This window comes from Pteropus medius, unplaced genomic scaffold (assembly GCF_902729225.1).
Source record: "Pteropus medius unplaced genomic scaffold, Ma_sr-lr_union100, whole genome shotgun sequence".
NCBI classification, from domain to species: Eukaryota; Metazoa; Chordata; class Mammalia; order Chiroptera; family Pteropodidae; genus Pteropus; species Pteropus medius.
The window spans coordinates 1394417-1410102 of record NW_024344377.1 but is presented as its reverse complement, the minus strand read 5'-3'; the positions used below and the strand labels follow the sequence as shown (position 1 = coordinate 1410102).

The following is a 15686-nucleotide window of genomic DNA, read 5'->3' as shown; positions in this document are numbered from 1 at the left end:
ACGACATACTGACATCAAGGAACATTCTGTGTGGTTTACGTGGGGGACACGGTCTTTCAAGCTCCTCCCATTGAGTGTGTAGCTCTCCGCTTCTCCTTGCTTTTTGAGGAGAGAAGAAAGCAAAGCTCTACAGAATTCTTGAGCAGATAACAATGTTCTAAAGAAACGACCTCCGGGGGGGTCGTTAGCCCAGGTAGGGCTTGACCACATGGCCCAGGGCTGCTAGCAGTGAGGAGAAGGGCCAGCAGGGGGCAGGGAACGGGGATCCAGAGATGGGGCTTCTTGTATGTGTCTGAGATTCTTGTCTGTCTGTTGGTATAGAAAAGTGAAAGTTTCCTGGGAGTTTGGGGTGCTGGATAATAGCACAGGATGGGAGATTTTAATAAGGTCAAAGTTGAAATTCCTGCTGGCCATGAATGGAAATGCCTCTGGGCTGCCCAGGCCACATAGTACCCTGAGTGACCAGAAAACAGAGGCTGCTCTGCTGGAGCTGCGGTTGATGTGGAGCGGGAGGGGGAGGAGCAGAGCCAACCCCCTCACCCCCTCTTCATCACACAATGGCACCTCGGGAGCATGGAAATGTGGATTGAAAGCCACTGTCCTTCACTCAGGCAATCCCTCCATGAGGCCACGTGGGAGACACTTTTTCAGACTTCGGGAACAAGAGAAGTAATGCCTCTCAGAATAGCAGATGGGTTAAATCTTATCCCGATCTTGTTTCCATCTTTGCTTTGGCTGCTAGGAAGCTCACAGCCACAACTCCACTAGTAATTAGGGTCTTCCGTTGGAGGGGCCTTATGGCAGTCTTCAATTTTGTCATTTACCTTGGCTTTGTTTTCCTTGCCTCCATTAGTTTTCCATTTGCGTGGTCTTGCTAAACATTTCTTTCTTTGCTGTCGCTTCGTATGTGGTTTTGAAAACTGCATCGAATTGTTTTGGAGTGAGATAGCGTGCAAACAAATGATGAGATACATGTCACATCCCATCAGGGAGTCTCAGCCAAGAAGAGCGGTGAGTATGACCCTGAGCCCTCCCCACTCTCTCCACTCATTCGCCATGACCTGGGGAGCCTCAGTTTTCTTCACCTGTGAAGTGGGAATAGCAGTGGCTATCCTGCTGCACCTGAGCCTCATCTGAAGCGTGTCTGCGATGGCTCCGATGCTAAGCAGAGGGCGAGACTGCGTCGAGCTGCGCGTGATCATTTTTGCAATAAGTCCTCATGTGCGATTTGCGATCTGGCTGGGTGCGCGGGGCTGCGGGGAGGAGACGCTGTGGTCTCCGATTTCACAAGAAGGGGACATGATGGTGGTACACGAAGCAGTTAGGGCCCCGCCCGGCACAGCACGCGAGCTAGAGGAAGGCCGAGGGTGAGCGGGTGTCGTCCGTGCAGTGCCGTGGCCGTCAGAGGAGAAAGGCTTCGTGGAAGGAGGCAGGAAGGATTAATGCAGTTTTCTGAAGATGGGCGCAGTGATGGCAGAGCAGGGAAGAGAACGCTCCGGTTGAAGGAGAAGGGGTTCAAAGCCCTCCCAACGCCCTAGCGCTTTCGGCGTGAGAAGGGCTTGGACCCTGGCATACGTCCCAGTCTGGGAACCCCTGCAGGGCCCCAGCCAACCTTGTCTCAGGAGTGACCCCTGAGGTGACGGAGGGCATGGCTCCTCCACCCCAACCCTGGGTTAAAGTGGCTTTTCCCGGGGCTGGCTCTCAGCCTGTGACCTTCTCCCTGCAGGGCTGGACACCCCGCTGCTAATCTCTCAGCTTGAACTGTTCGACATGTGTTCATCCAGTTGCATGCACCAAAATGGTCGGTCAGGTGTCTCCTGGGAGATGCACGTGTGTGCAAACATGCGCGCACGCACGCACACACGCCCTGGCTTTCCGGGCCTCGTGTTGTAACAAGGAAGAAGGAAATAAGAATGGAATGTTTCTCGAGGGTCAGTGACAGCTTCGCGGAGGCCATCGATTGCGTTCCTTCTTCACCGGTGGTGACTAAGACGTCCGTTATGGCCGAGCTGCTCTTAGCTCTGGTGACACTTTTGTTTTCTTTGGTTTGGCTGAGTGTCGCATGCTTGTCACCGCCCTGTCCGCATTCAAGACCCTCCCTTTGTTCCAGTTTCCTTGGAGTTAGAGTGTTTATTTTTCAACATCGCCTGTCAAGTCTACCGTGAAGACTGACTAGGAGGTTGTTGTTTAACAAAGCCGTGGATCCGAACCATTTCCGGAAACCCGATGTGACCCAGCTCCCCAGAGTGGGGGGGTGAGGGGGCGTCCACGTCATCAGGGCCACACCTGCCGCCTGAGCTCACTTTGGGACTGCAGGGCTCCTTAACCAATGCAGGCAGCGGATGATCCCCCTTTTTAGATAAAAGCTTTCCTTTGGGGTGATGGGTGTCCTTTAGGTTTCTCCACTCGGCCTACTTTGCTGGTGGTTCAGAGTCGGTGACTCCACCCTCAGGGTCAGAACGGGAGGCGGGCAGAAGTGCATCTCCGAGACTGGAGGGCGGCGGCTTGGGCCCGAGGCTCTGACCAGAGGCCCGACCGGGGCCCTGCTGGGCTCCCGCGAAGCGCTGGGCTCCCGTCATGCTCTTCCTCCTTTTGGGGGTACAGTGAAGCGTGAAGGCCCACAGCCCCGGGACGGGCACAGGGTTGGAATCGCCAGCGTCCTTCCCCTCCTGTGACACCCACGCTGCTTTCTTCTTTGCTCTGCCGTTGTTTCACTGGCTTGAAAGGGCCAAACTCCCAAAGGAGAGGGACACAGGTGGGCACAGAGCTCCAGACCCTGAGAGGGGCAGGACCAGGGTGTGCCTGGGGACAGGAAAGAAGACCAGCCGGGCCCGAGGCCAGAGGGCAGGGGCCCGACGAGCACGGGGAACAGCTTCAGGGGGAGGCGACTATATCACATCATCCCACTCAGGACACCAGCGGAGTAGAAGGATGTCGCAGTAGCCACGGCCCTGGCACAGGAAGTAAGGAGCAGGGCTGTCCCAGGATAGCCGGACATGTCATCCCCACTCAGGGACATGTTGTCCCTTGGAGCTTGGCCTTGACCCAGAGCACACTGGCTGTTCCCTGGAGGCTCTTAGCAGGAGGACTTGGGATCGGAGGGGCCGGCCTGGCTTGGGGCAGGGAGCTGGCTCTGGGGCTGTGCGGGGGAGGGGAGCTCTCGCTGCCCGGGCCCCGGCCCCTCGTAGCTGGGGATGCTCCTGCGGGTCTCTGCCCCCGGCCCCCAGCTGCTGGCCCATGGACGACGCCTCTACCTAGGACGGAGATGGACTTGACTGTGGCGAAAGGAGGAAACGAGGCCCTTCTCAGGACGCGCCGTCCTTGAATCCGACCTTCCGTCGTCCAGCCTCTCCTTTGTTAAACGTCCATTGTTCTATGCGATGGCGGCCATACAAACCGGGCTTCAGAAACATCTTCGCTTGTCAAGTAAAAAATGACAGCTTTGCCTTGGTTCCCCAAATGAAATTGACTCGAAGACGGACGGGCCCATAAAATCAAATGTTGAGAAACAAACCTCGGGGATGGTGACCCGTCCAGACCTCACCTCACTGGCTCCTCTGTCACCAGCCATGCCGCCCTCAGCCTCGCTCCTCTTCGTCACAGCCACGTCCCTTCTGCTTCCCGCCCCGGGAGCCACCTGACAGTTTGCTCCAGCCCGCCCTGGGGGAGGGGACACCATGGTCGAGGGGCTGGGCCCCTCTCATTTGTGGCCCAATCTCAGCCACCCCTGCTGCTGGTCAGTCCTTCAACGTATTGTCTGTCAGCGCCCGTCTCCCGTCCGGTCCTAAATCAACCGAACGTGCAGGGCAAGGTTTTGTGCAGGTGGAGGTGGAGGTGGCCGGCGGGTCATTAGAAGGCTGGTGGCGGGCTAGCCGGGGCTGGGTAGAGGGGTCCGGGCGCATCCAAGGTACTTAGCACCGTGGGGTACACGGAGTCTGCTGGGTGGAGGAGAGGGGAGGGCTGGGGCAGAGCCCAGAAAAGCCCTCGTTGTCCCCAGTGTCCGCCCTTGCTTCTGAGCTCCCTATCTCACGTGGTGGCTCCTTCAGCTGGCCGCCCGGTGGCTCAAACCAGAGCTTGCCATTCTAGGCTCCTTGGTCCCCTTCGCCCCGACTCCCTGACACGTGGTCACCCCCGGCTTCCAGTCCTCACTTCAGTTGCTGTCATCTCTGAAATCTCCTTCCCCACCACCCCCAGCCCCTGCCGTGACCCGCACGGGGAAGCGAGTCTGGCAGGCAGGCCGTGTTCCCTGAAGGTCGGCTTAGCGCAGGGTCCCCCGTGCCGAGCGGGCCTCGGAGTCACCTGGAGGGCTTATTGGAACACGGACTGCTGGGGCCACTCTGTTGCCTGAGAGTTTGCGCTTCTAACAAGTTCTCAGGTGATGCCGTGATCGTGGTCCGGGGACCACGCTGAGGACCAGTGGTCTGGTGCATGGGATGACTGGAGGACCTTGAGCTAGCGCCTGTGGTATGGTCTGGTCCATCCAGAAGGAAGTGGGTGCTTGCTCATTCAGGGCCCCGAGCAACAATTAGGACACCCTGAGGTCCACCTGCTCTTGATGACCCCTCATTCCACTACGCTCCTGTCCTCATTCTAGTCAATTCCTGCCTCTAGGTGGTTTTCCCGTGGGCTAGGTGGAACCCATCCTCCCACGCAGGACTGGAACAGTTGACTTTAGACTCGAGGACAGGTCCGATCCAGCGCGCATTTAATCCCATCTGGTTTAGCCAGCCGTCCAGGCCGTCGTGCACATGGTGTTGTGTCCGTTCTATGTTTATACCTCGGCATCGTTTCCTGGTTGTGGGTGGGACTGTTGCAGGGGATGGGGGCGGACTGTCCTACAGCTCAGGACACCCTTTGTGTAGACACAGACCCATCATCAGCCCCTCTGGACGGCAAGACTTCGAAAGTAACTCGTGCCAGTTTCTAAATTTAGCAAAAAGACCACCAGAGCTGCCCTTCCGGAGCGACTTTAATTAAACATGAGTGATTCTGACACGAACTGAATTGGCTGTGGCCCCAGTTTGCCCAGGCTCTGGTTTGGAGGTGGCCTATTTAACAGGGCCCCGTGTCTCTTACATAGCAGTGGCCCCATCTGGTATTTGGGAGGGCAGTCATGACAACATTCAGAGGCGCCCAGAACAGTCCCTGGTGCAGATACTTCGCAAGAAAGGACAATGACAGGTTCTATTATCTTGATAAGTTTTTTCTGGACACCGTACACTTTCCTTGTTCTCATTCCTTGCTTCTCAAGCAAACTATTGGTATGTAATTTAGCCTCTCAAGCAGACTAATTCTGGAGCCAAAGTACACTCCTATTGTAAATGAATGAATTGACCACCTGGCTTACCCATTGGTATCTGGTGAGTATAATTAGTATGACTGGATTTCCTCAAACCTGATCGCCCTGGGGCGAATTGAACTTGAAAAGGCTAACACTCCATCACGCTGCCATCCCACATGAGGCCCCACCTGAAACAGCTGTCCTCACCACCCACCCCATGCTTTGTCATTGGACCTTCTCTCTGAGGGGTTTTCTGCTCATCACAGTACCCCCTTGGGAGAGGCAGTGCTCTGGGCTCCACTAGCCTTATGTGCCTTAATAGGAAAGAGTTGTAAATAACTTCGGGGAGGATGGTGAATTCGGGTAAAAGATACGGCTCCTGGGTGTCTGAGGGTTGGGGGAGAGGAGGGAAGGAGGGGAGCAGAGAGACCCAGAGGAGCACAGTCCTTAGCATGCATAGGACTTTGTGCGAAGAGCCTGGGTCTTTTTTTCCAGATTTGCTCATACTCGTTCAGTTGATTCTAGCTGCAAATATTTCTTGAGCACCTACGATGTGCTAAGCATCGTTCTAGGTCCTGAGGATACAACGGTGAACAAAACAGATGCAAACCCCAGCCTCACAGAACTTGCATTTTTAGTGGGAACAGACAGGCCAAAGAATAAAGAAGGAAGATATAGGAGGCCAGGTGGTGAGAAATGCTATGAAGATTGGTAGCTGGGAAGGGGCTCCTGAGGCTGGGGAGGGCTGGTCAGGAACAGCTGCACAGCCGGAGACGACATGTCAGGACGAGTCTGAAAGAGGGGAGGGAGCGGACCTGCAGCTCCCCAGGGGAAACGTCTTCCAGGCGGAGGACGGAGCGGGTGCAAAGGCCCCAAGGCCGGACCGTCGCTGGAGTGGGCTCAGGGGGAGAGAGGCCATGGGGCTGGAGTGGGTTCAGGGGGAGAGAGGCCATGGGGCGGGTTGTGGGAGGCGGATAAGCCATGGCCCGGGTCTTCAGCATTCGTCTGAGAAAGATGAGAGGAACGTAATCAGCTTTTTGTTTTTTCATGGGTCATTTGAGGGCTGTGTCTGTTGCCGGAAGATTCTGCAGTCGGATTGTGTCCCGATGAAGAACAAGCTGTATCAGCCCCCCTGCTGTCCGTCCTTCTCATGCGAGGCCGTTTCCGCTGTGAGTGCTGCCTGGGCACTGGCCCGGCTCTGCGCGTCACTTCCCCTCTCTGGACCTGAGTGTCCCCAGCTCAAGGATGCACGTTGGTGACTCTGCTCAGGGTTCCTCTTCATACCCACCTTCAACAGCCAACACCTTGGGAGCACCTGCTCTGCTCCAGGCACCGCAAGCACAGAGGGACAGCAGGCCACGGTGAGACTTAGCTTTATCCTCAAACATGGCAGGGCTGGGAGGGGCGGGGGTCCTTGCCACCTGGTGGGAAAGCAGGCTCTCTGACGGCCAAAGCGAGTGGCATTCTAAGCATCAGTGGCATTGTGGTGCCCAAAGGGTGGTTGTGACGGCGGCAGTGACCGACAGTTATGGTGTGCTACTCGGTGAGCGTAAAGTTAGATGTTGGGCACCCGCAGGGGACCATGGTCATACAGATGCTTTTTCTGGATGTTTCCATAGCAGCCTGTATTCATACTTATCTGGGGCCCGGTGCCAGGAAGCAAACAGCGATGCCTGAACACCCTGCAGCTCCCCAGCCCTTCCCACTGAGGCTTCCGGTCCTCTTTTGGCTGCCTGGGCTCAGTGCCCCTGGTCTGTCCCAGGGGACGGCGCTCGCAGGCTCAGAGGTCAGAGACTCCACAGAGCTGGGGGCCCTGTGTTGCCTGCAGCCTCCCAGGGTGGCAGGCAGGGTGCTTGTCTGTGGAGAAGGAGCCCCCCGCACCCCCAGGAGCCGCGCTGGGCCTCCGGTTCCCTGTGCTGTAGGAGGAGGGGTCGGCCTCCACAGGGAAGTCCCCGCTCTGCCCGCAGGCTGCCCTGGAGATGTGCTGGGAGCCAATGAGCAAGAGGATGGTGAGGGAAGGAGGAAGATCTCCTGGCCGGGTTGACAGGGGCGCCCCCTACTGGGTTTCCGCTGAACTGTCTTGCACTTTGGGGCTTCCTGTGAATTTCAGTTTAGGAAAGGGTTCTGCTGTTAAAAAAAAAAAAAGCCACGCGTGACCCCTGCAGGAGGTTTCTTCCCAGTGGAGGCCAAGCCTCCAGGGCTGAGGTCAACTACCTTCCAGAGATTTCAAGAGCAGTGGTCATCAGGACCGCATTTGCCTGGGGAAGTTCCCTTGGAAATGGGGCCAGGGACCAAGTCTTGGAGATTTAATGAGCTTCTCCTTCTTCGGTGAGTGAGTGGAGCTCCATAGCTCTAGTCTCCTTAGACATGCTGTCGACACAGATGCTCTGGGCAGGGGAAAGCTGGGCTGTCTGGGAGGGAGCAGATGTTGCTGCAGGAGTGTGTTCCCCTCCAGAACCCTCTTTTCCAAACAAGGAGAAGACCTCTCTGAACAGGGTCTTAGAAACTTCACCAAGGACCTTAGGATAGGAGGGGCTTCTGGTGACGAAGGTGGCGGAAGGTGAGTCCTTCCCACGTATCTAAGATCGCCACCTCCTTCCTGCGCCGCTAACATCACCCATTTACCCCTGGAATGCATTCCCAGGTGGCTTTGAAACGACATGTAGATTCTCTCCACTCCCTGCTTTTTGGTGTCTCCTGAACAGAAAGCTCACAAACCCTTCTTGTCTTAAGATCTTCACTGCTAACCGCAGGGGGAAAGGACAGGGTCACCAAAATGACAAAAATGAGAAGTCACCCCATTGGGAAAATCTCACCGAGTCCTCAGTGATCAGAGCCCCACAGAGGTGGGGGCCGGAGTTCCTGGCCGGAGCCCAGCTATCGGTGGGGCTTGCTCCTCCGGGAGGGCTTCCCGCCTCGTTCTCACGCAGTCCTGGAAAGTGACTCCTTGCTCCTCACCCGGTCCTTCCCCGTCTCGGTTGCCGGATGACTCTTGTCCCTGTTTCAGTTTAGGTTCACCGTCTCTGAGCACCGGCCTCTGCCGTCTGACTTAGATGCTTTCTCTGTACGTTCCATAGCCGCTAGTATTCATACTGACTACCGCCCGCTAGAACTGTCATCACGCAGGTTTGTCTCTAAGATCAGGCAGTGTGCTTCGGTGGGGGAAGGACACTTCTCATTCTCTTCTAACTCACCGATATTTCGTATTCCTGCCAATACACGCTGTGCTCAAGGTAGACATTGCTAATCCATCACTGCTCTCTTTCTGATGACCCCGGATCCAGCTTCCTAATCATCGTCAGCCCAGGAACCAACGTTAACTCCCTAGAAGGGGCACCCAGCGTGCCGTCTGGCGTAGGCACTCCCTGGCCGATGCGTGTCCTTGCCCTCCTGTCACCTGATACTTACCAGTTGTTGGACTGACAGGAAGATTAAAAAAGTGAGGCTGTCGTGCGGAAATGTGCCCGTTCTCATCGAGGGGAGGAGAAGAATGTGGGAATAATAGGGAGAGTTGTAGGATTGAAAAAAAAATCCAAGATTGAATGTATTTCATCTGGACCAAGCCAAATGCAGATGTGCAGCCCTAAGTCCCGACGGGCGGCTGATGCAAGGCGCGAGTTCATGGGTATCCTTCTAGAATGAAGCACCGGCAGACTGTGGGTTAACAGCTCACAGCAAGGAAGCAAGGATTCTGCGGGGGGGAGGGGGACATAACCTGCACATCTGCTCCCTCCCAGACGGCCCAGCTTTCCCCTGCCCGGTGTCACAGCAAGGAAGTCGCCTCAGAGTCCCAGTGTCTCAGTCGGGAGGCACGACTCTGCTCGTCCAGGCCAGGATAACAGAGGCAAGTGCTGCAAAGCCACGTACTTCCAACCAAAAGTAACCAGCCACCATGACAGGCAAACTTCTTGGTAGATTGTGGGGGGTTCACCAGAGTCTAGTGACAAAGACTGGGGGTCCCAAAGGGCAAAACGATATATATATCACAAACCCAAGGAGAGGGATTATGGGCAAGGTAAAAAAAGGTCAGAGCAGGTTGTTATGGCTGTGCCAAGCTCTAAGCATCCTATGATGAGTGCCAAGAACAGGGATTAAAGCCTGCAACATGGTTGGAGGAGGTTCAGTTTGAAGTCATGTGTTTCTTAGCTCTTCTGCTGTAGAATCACTCTGACATCGGGGAGATGGTGGCCCAAGCTAGTACGGGCCCCCCAAAGAGATGGATCCACCCCTCATGCTCTCTGCTCTCTAGTCACATCTGCACTATGCCACCCTCATTTCTCCAAGGCAAGGGGCCAACGAGAGAATGCCCTGCCAGGACAAATCATCCCAAAGAGATAGAAGCTTTTCCCCTTGGCAGCAGGCCCCGTGTTTGCTCAGAAGCCCACATCCTGCTCTGCCCCGAACCTTGGGGCTGACTTCCCGCAAGTTACTTCAGATTCTCCAAGATTAAGTGGAAGCCTATAGGCAGGGAGCACTTGACAGTCGAGGCTCCCCTAGAAGGAAGTTGGAACTGGTATCAGCAATGTCAAGTGCATTTGCGGTTGAGAAATAGCCAGATTGTTCATAGGACAATCAATCTTGCACGCCTAAACTGTTCTCACAGATTAGCTATTGACTGTTAACAAAGTCCCTCACTTCCTTTTTATTGATTTATGGTCGCAATAGAAATATACTACCCCAGGGGACACGCCTCCTTTCAGCTAGGAACGTATAAATATCAAGGTATTTTCATTCAAATTTAGAAGAATCCAGCAAAATGGGGATCTCCAAGCTCATCCTTCAAATGTGTCTCTTATTGAGTCCATTTCTATCTACAGGTATTATATTTATTATATTTGTCGATTTCACTCCTGCAAATCTAAATGACAAATTATATTTACTTGTTCCTTGGTGCTAGACTTCATCTCGAGGGGAGTTTTACATCAAGGGGGAGACAGGTCTTTGCTAGTATTTGTAACTGCAAGTATTTAGAAGGAATGGCTCTTTTTCGTTGTTGTTGTTTCTGGCTGAGAAATACAATGGTTATGGTTAGGAAAAGTCAATCTCGATGTTTTCAGTGAGTCACTCAACTAAGGAAATAATTGATTTGTCTTAGAAAAACTCCTGAAGGAAAAGTCTATTATATGTATGCTATTAAGAGGCGCTAAAACGTTGCCATAATTGCTTAAACACACAGTTTAGGTACTATGAAAATGGGCAGAAAAGTCTGCTCCCGTAAATGCTCATTATGCGACTTCTTTCTGCAGGTGTGTCTGGCTTGATAATGAATATTTACTGAGAAAACCAGGACAAGAAGCTGAGCACAGATGAGCTCATTAAGATCCCAAGTGTGTGTCTGTCACTCACTGCTTTAGATAAATGATTTGAGGCTTAGTAACTCGGCATATCTTTGTGTTAGTGTCGAGTGATAAATTGTACATAAAAGAGCCATGTACGAATCGGTGTGACTGTTGAATCTCAATGTCACTTACAGAGATATTAAGGGAATAGGACAATGAGCCAGCCTGCTATCACCTCCCTGTCTGTCTGTCTCATTGTCTCTCTGTCTCTGTCTCTGTCTCCCTCTCTCATCTCTCTGGCATCTATGATCTCTCTCTTGCCTTTTCCCCTTCCATCCTTCATTTATTTATTCCTTCCTTCTTCTCTTCTCTCCCCCTTTTTTCTTTGATGTCCCCTTTTGCTATTTCATGAATTTCAGAAGACAGGACAAGAGTATCTTAATTTCCAGATAACTTCTGGAGCTCTCACTCCTACCCCAGGCTTCGAGGGGGAAGCTCTGAGATCAAGCTTCATTTGGGAAATTACTTTCATAAGAGCAGCACCCCGATACCAAGCTCTCACGGCTCTGGTGACGGGGAGCAGCCTGCATTGTGTGATGTGTGTGCATGGCATGGTGACACCAGTGGACCAGCTGACAGAGGACGCCCACCTTCCCTTCTTGTCAGGAGGACCTCAGGGGTACTGGCTCTAGGCAGCCTGGGGCTGGAGGTCGTGTTTCTATAAATATATTTGAAGATGGGAGGCCATGTTTTTAGCTCCAGCTTTTATCGGTACAAAGTTAATCCTTGGATTGGCACTGACTGTGGAAAGTGACATGGGATGCATATCAGGCCCTCGGGGACAGGGCTGAATTGCCCTGCCCTTATTAGCAAACGGGCTTAAGGCAGCCGTGCTCTCGGATCGAGGGAACCTGTGGCCTTACCAGAATGTTACGTGCATACGTGTGCGCTGACACACACACATGTGCACATATGTGTCTGTGTTTTCACTTTAGAGGTGCGAATTAACCTTCTGCAGAGAGCTCTGTACCAGGTACTCGGCCAGACAGTGTGCCTATATTCTCTTGTCTAAATCGGCTAAAACCCCAAACTTAGGTCTCATTATTTTCCCATTGCAGAATATGAAACTGAGGCTCAGAAAGGTGCTGTGCCTTGTCCAAGATCAGTAGCTGGTGAGCAGCTGGGCCAGGATTAGAACCTGCAGGATTAGAATCTGCTGGCATTTGAGTGGCAGTTTTGGCCCCTTAATCCTCACTGTTCCTTGCAGAGAGCCTTGGGGATGAACTGTGGGGCTCAGCTGGAGCCCCACGGGGGAGTTTTGTGCTGGGAGACGTGGCAGCAAGCAGGCACGCCGCTCTGCTTCGGCCCTCACACGAACTCTTGAGAAAAAGTCAGTGAATCCGGTTCGTGCGGGGCTGGAGGGGGCCGTTGCTCTGCCATTTCCCAGCTCTGGGAACTCTGCAAACCTCAGTTTACGCATTTGCAAAATGGAGTTGTGTTCCAACCTCATAGAGCTGTATAGACATGAGGTCACCCCTGCAGTGTCCGGCACAGAGAGGGTGACTAGGGACCATTGACCGATACTCTTCTAGGCAATTTTCTAATGTTTTATCCCAATATAACAACGTAAGTGCAAGGGAGCATCTTGGATTGGACCCTGGAACAGAAAACAAAAAAAAAAAACGGGAGAAATGCAAACAAAACCCTGGAGTTTAGTTAATGGGAGCGCACCAGGCTTGGTTTGGTAGTTGGGACAAATGTACCACGGTGACGTAAGATGTCGGTGGCTTGAGGGAGCTCGGGTGGGGATACGGGAAATTTCTGTATTTACTCTGCTACTTTTCTGTAACTCATAAAGCTATCCCTGAACATTTTTTTCAGATTACCTTCCCTCGGCCCCATTTCTTTAAGGCCAATATTTTGCAAAATGAGGAAGTAATAACTGCTTACACATCCTTGGTCTTGGCACTTGCCTTTTCCACAATTTGTCAGGGGTTTTGGCAATGATTAATGGCTTAAAAAGCAGGAGACGATCTAGCGGAGGGGCTTTTAGGCATCGTGAGAATGTCTTTAACGCGGGTGGCGTAATGTTTGCGGGAGGCTCTTCCTCATCCACCAAGGGACAGTCTGGAGCTTCCTGCGGCTTGTCGTCTTATTCTCGTGAGGTTATTTTGAAGGAGCAGTTTCTTTCCAGTGTCTCTCCTTCCTCGGAGCTCCTTGTAGCCCACATCTTGTCTGCCAGGCTCACATCTGCCAGAACCTCCTGGTATAGTCCCAGGAAATCCCGTGTCACCCCCTGCCAGACTCCTGGGCCCCCCTCACCACCGTCCCCAGACTCCGTTCTCTACTGCTTACCTGTAGATCTCAAGCAACTTTCTGGAGGCGGCGCCGTGCCAGGTCAGCACCCGCCACCTGCTGGACACTGGCCTCCAGCGGGTGCTCGGGAAGCGTTGAAATGTTGAATGAGTCGCTCTGTTTGCTACACTGACTCTGCTGTCGCGTGTCCTTCACGTGGCTGCAGGACAGCGGGTTTCACTCTAGTGTGTCCCAGACTCAGCTGGTGGTTGGTTAAAACACACCTTGTTGGGCACCAGCTCCAGAGTTCCTGATTCGTGAGTCTGGGGGAGGCCTAAGAATCTGCATTTTTGACACGGTGCAGGCATCGGCGGGTGCCGCCGACCGGTGGAGCTCACTTTGAGAACCGTTGCTCTGGAAAAACTGTTTTCCAGGGTGACTGGGACAGGTGGTTGGTTTGTTACTCAAATTGTTGTTTAAAATATGACACATACACAATTGAAGTGTTTCATTTGAACTTAAAGCACATAATTGCACTTTGATTCACCAATTTGTTGCTGTAGGTTTATCCTCAGTAGGGATGTTGGTAGAACCGAAATATCTTTCTTACGTAAACGGCACCCATTTTGCATATCTATAATTTGTAGTTGCTCTACAGGAGCATGAAATGAAATAAAGTTGCAAAGCAGTACGAGTACAGAAGGTCTTCCACTGTTCTACACATTTTCCTATACTTTTTGCCATCTTACCTGCCTGTTTTTGGCAAGTCGATTTTATGTCGAAAGCATTCAGCCTTGTTTTTATAGACATTTTTCTCTTTCTCCCTATATTTCATGAAATTTCTTGATACATAATTTAATCGAAATGCCAAGCGAAACTGGCAAAAGCGCATATCTGCCTCTTGTTGCTCACACCACATGGTCAGCGGAGGGGGAAGTTGCCCAGAGTCTTAGCCATCAGCCCACCAGCCCTGGAACTCAGTTGACCTGGTCAAGGGATCCCACGAAGGTCAGTTAAGAGAATGTTTTGTCTCCTGCCACCTATGGGACACTTTTCATCTGGAATAGCCAGGTATGGCAAACATAAATGTAAGACACTCGGGTGAATTTGGATCTCAGATTACAATTTTTTTGGTAAGTATGAGTATATCCCATATAGGACCTGGGACACATTGAACACTAAACAAGTATTTATTGTTGATCTGAAAATTAAATTTAGCCGGTTGCAGAATTTTATCTGCAATCCTACTTTTACTCCATTTTTTATCTCGATGTAAGTCTATGCCTCTCCCAAGCCGAGCTGAAACAGCCACTTCTCTCTGGTTCCTCCTGTCCTTCTCCGAAGCCCGTGAACTCGTCCCTCTGGGATTCCCATGAGCCCTCCCTGCCGCCTTCCCCACCGGCCGAGACCGAATGGCCGGTGTGGCTGCCGAGCAGCAGCTGAGCTCAGGGGAACGGAGCCTTACCTCCGTGACGGACGCCTCCTCCCCACCGACTTGTAGCGCAGTGCCACGTGGCAGTCAGGGATCAGTCCCCGTTTGCCCAGTGAATTCATCAACGAGGGACCAGCTCCGCTGACCCCCCGCAGTGCAGCGAGACGCAGCCCCCCCTCTGCTGCTGTTGGCAAGGGGGTCAGATTTAACGCTTGTTTTCAGGGGAGCTCTCGTTTGTTTGTTTGTTTTTTCTTTGTATTTATCGTAACACAAACAACAGAAGGCACTACAGTGAGTCACAGATGACAACCGGTAACTAAACTCTGGGGCTGGGTGGTGGTGGGCTCAAGGCCACCCCCAGGACTCAGTACAAGAGGGACGGCTGCAGAGAATTTTTCTGGGTTTCACTATAGAATAGGAAGGACCTCCTTTGATGGGGTCCACCTGGGCCCTCGGCCTCCTCCTCATGAGATCCCACACGGACCCGGAGACAGGTTCTGAGTCTCCTCGCCAGCCTCTGCCCAGCCAGCCCTCTTTCCTGTGCTCTGGGCTCCCCATCCCAGTCCGCCTGCTGGGTGCCCGGCAGGGGTTATAGCCAGTCGGCAGGGAAGCAGGGCGGGTAGGAACAGTGGCATCTACCTGAGGCTCTCTGGATGTAATCACTCTGGATGTAAGAACTTTTTATAAGTCTTGGGGAAATGGTGACGGCCTCGACCTCCGTCCATGCTCTAAATGATAAGTTCTTCTGCTCACCGTGTCCTTGTCATTTTGGCCCTATGTGTGCACGAGCGTGTTTGCCTTTGCAAAAGTGCAGACCCTGACCTGGACCGAATCGCCCCAATAGGCCAGAAATATCTCCCAGGAGGCAGAAGAGTGAACTGGTTAAGAGCGACTGCGTGAGGACAAGTTCCGCCCATGTGACTCACTAGTCAGTCGACCTTGGCCAGCTTCCTGAGCCACAGTTTCCCCACAGAGTTGTTTTGAGGATTAACTAAAATGACATATACAGAGCTCGTGCATATGACCCCGGGTTCCCAAGTTAGGAAATGCTTCCAATCGTCTGCCATGACGAAGCGTTCAGAATCGGCACCCTTGGGTGGGCGCGGGGGAGAAGAGTGTGGAACGTTGAGGTGCAGGGAGGAGGGCGTTTTAGTAGGGTCTCGTTGGCCCTGGAACACGGCTCTGCTTTCCGAGTGGGGAGTCATCCCCGAGCCGGGCCCGAGTGCTCCCACCGGTGGGGGAGGGGTGTGCCATGGGCGCAGCCAGCTTTTCGTGGTTGGAAGTGGACTTGAGAGGTCAGGCAGAGGCAGGAGTGAGACCTGAAAGTGACATGGCCACAAGGGCCCCTCAGAACACAAGGTTGGCAAGCTCCACTGCAGAGGCAGGGAAGTTTAGCTCC

The 15686-nt window shown here is 53.2% G+C and overlaps 1 protein-coding gene across 1 annotated transcript in view; it reads left to right on the top strand.

Moving 5' to 3' along the window:
• Positions 1-10037: 10037 nt before the first annotated feature.
• DMBT1 (deleted in malignant brain tumors 1) overlaps positions 10038-15686 on the top strand; it is a 48197-nt gene continuing 42548 nt past the window's right edge. The window contains exon 1 of the mRNA XM_039870796.1: positions 10038-10098. Coding sequence (XP_039726730.1) covers positions 10038-10098 — 61 coding nt within the window. The remainder of the gene's footprint in view (positions 10099-15686) is intronic.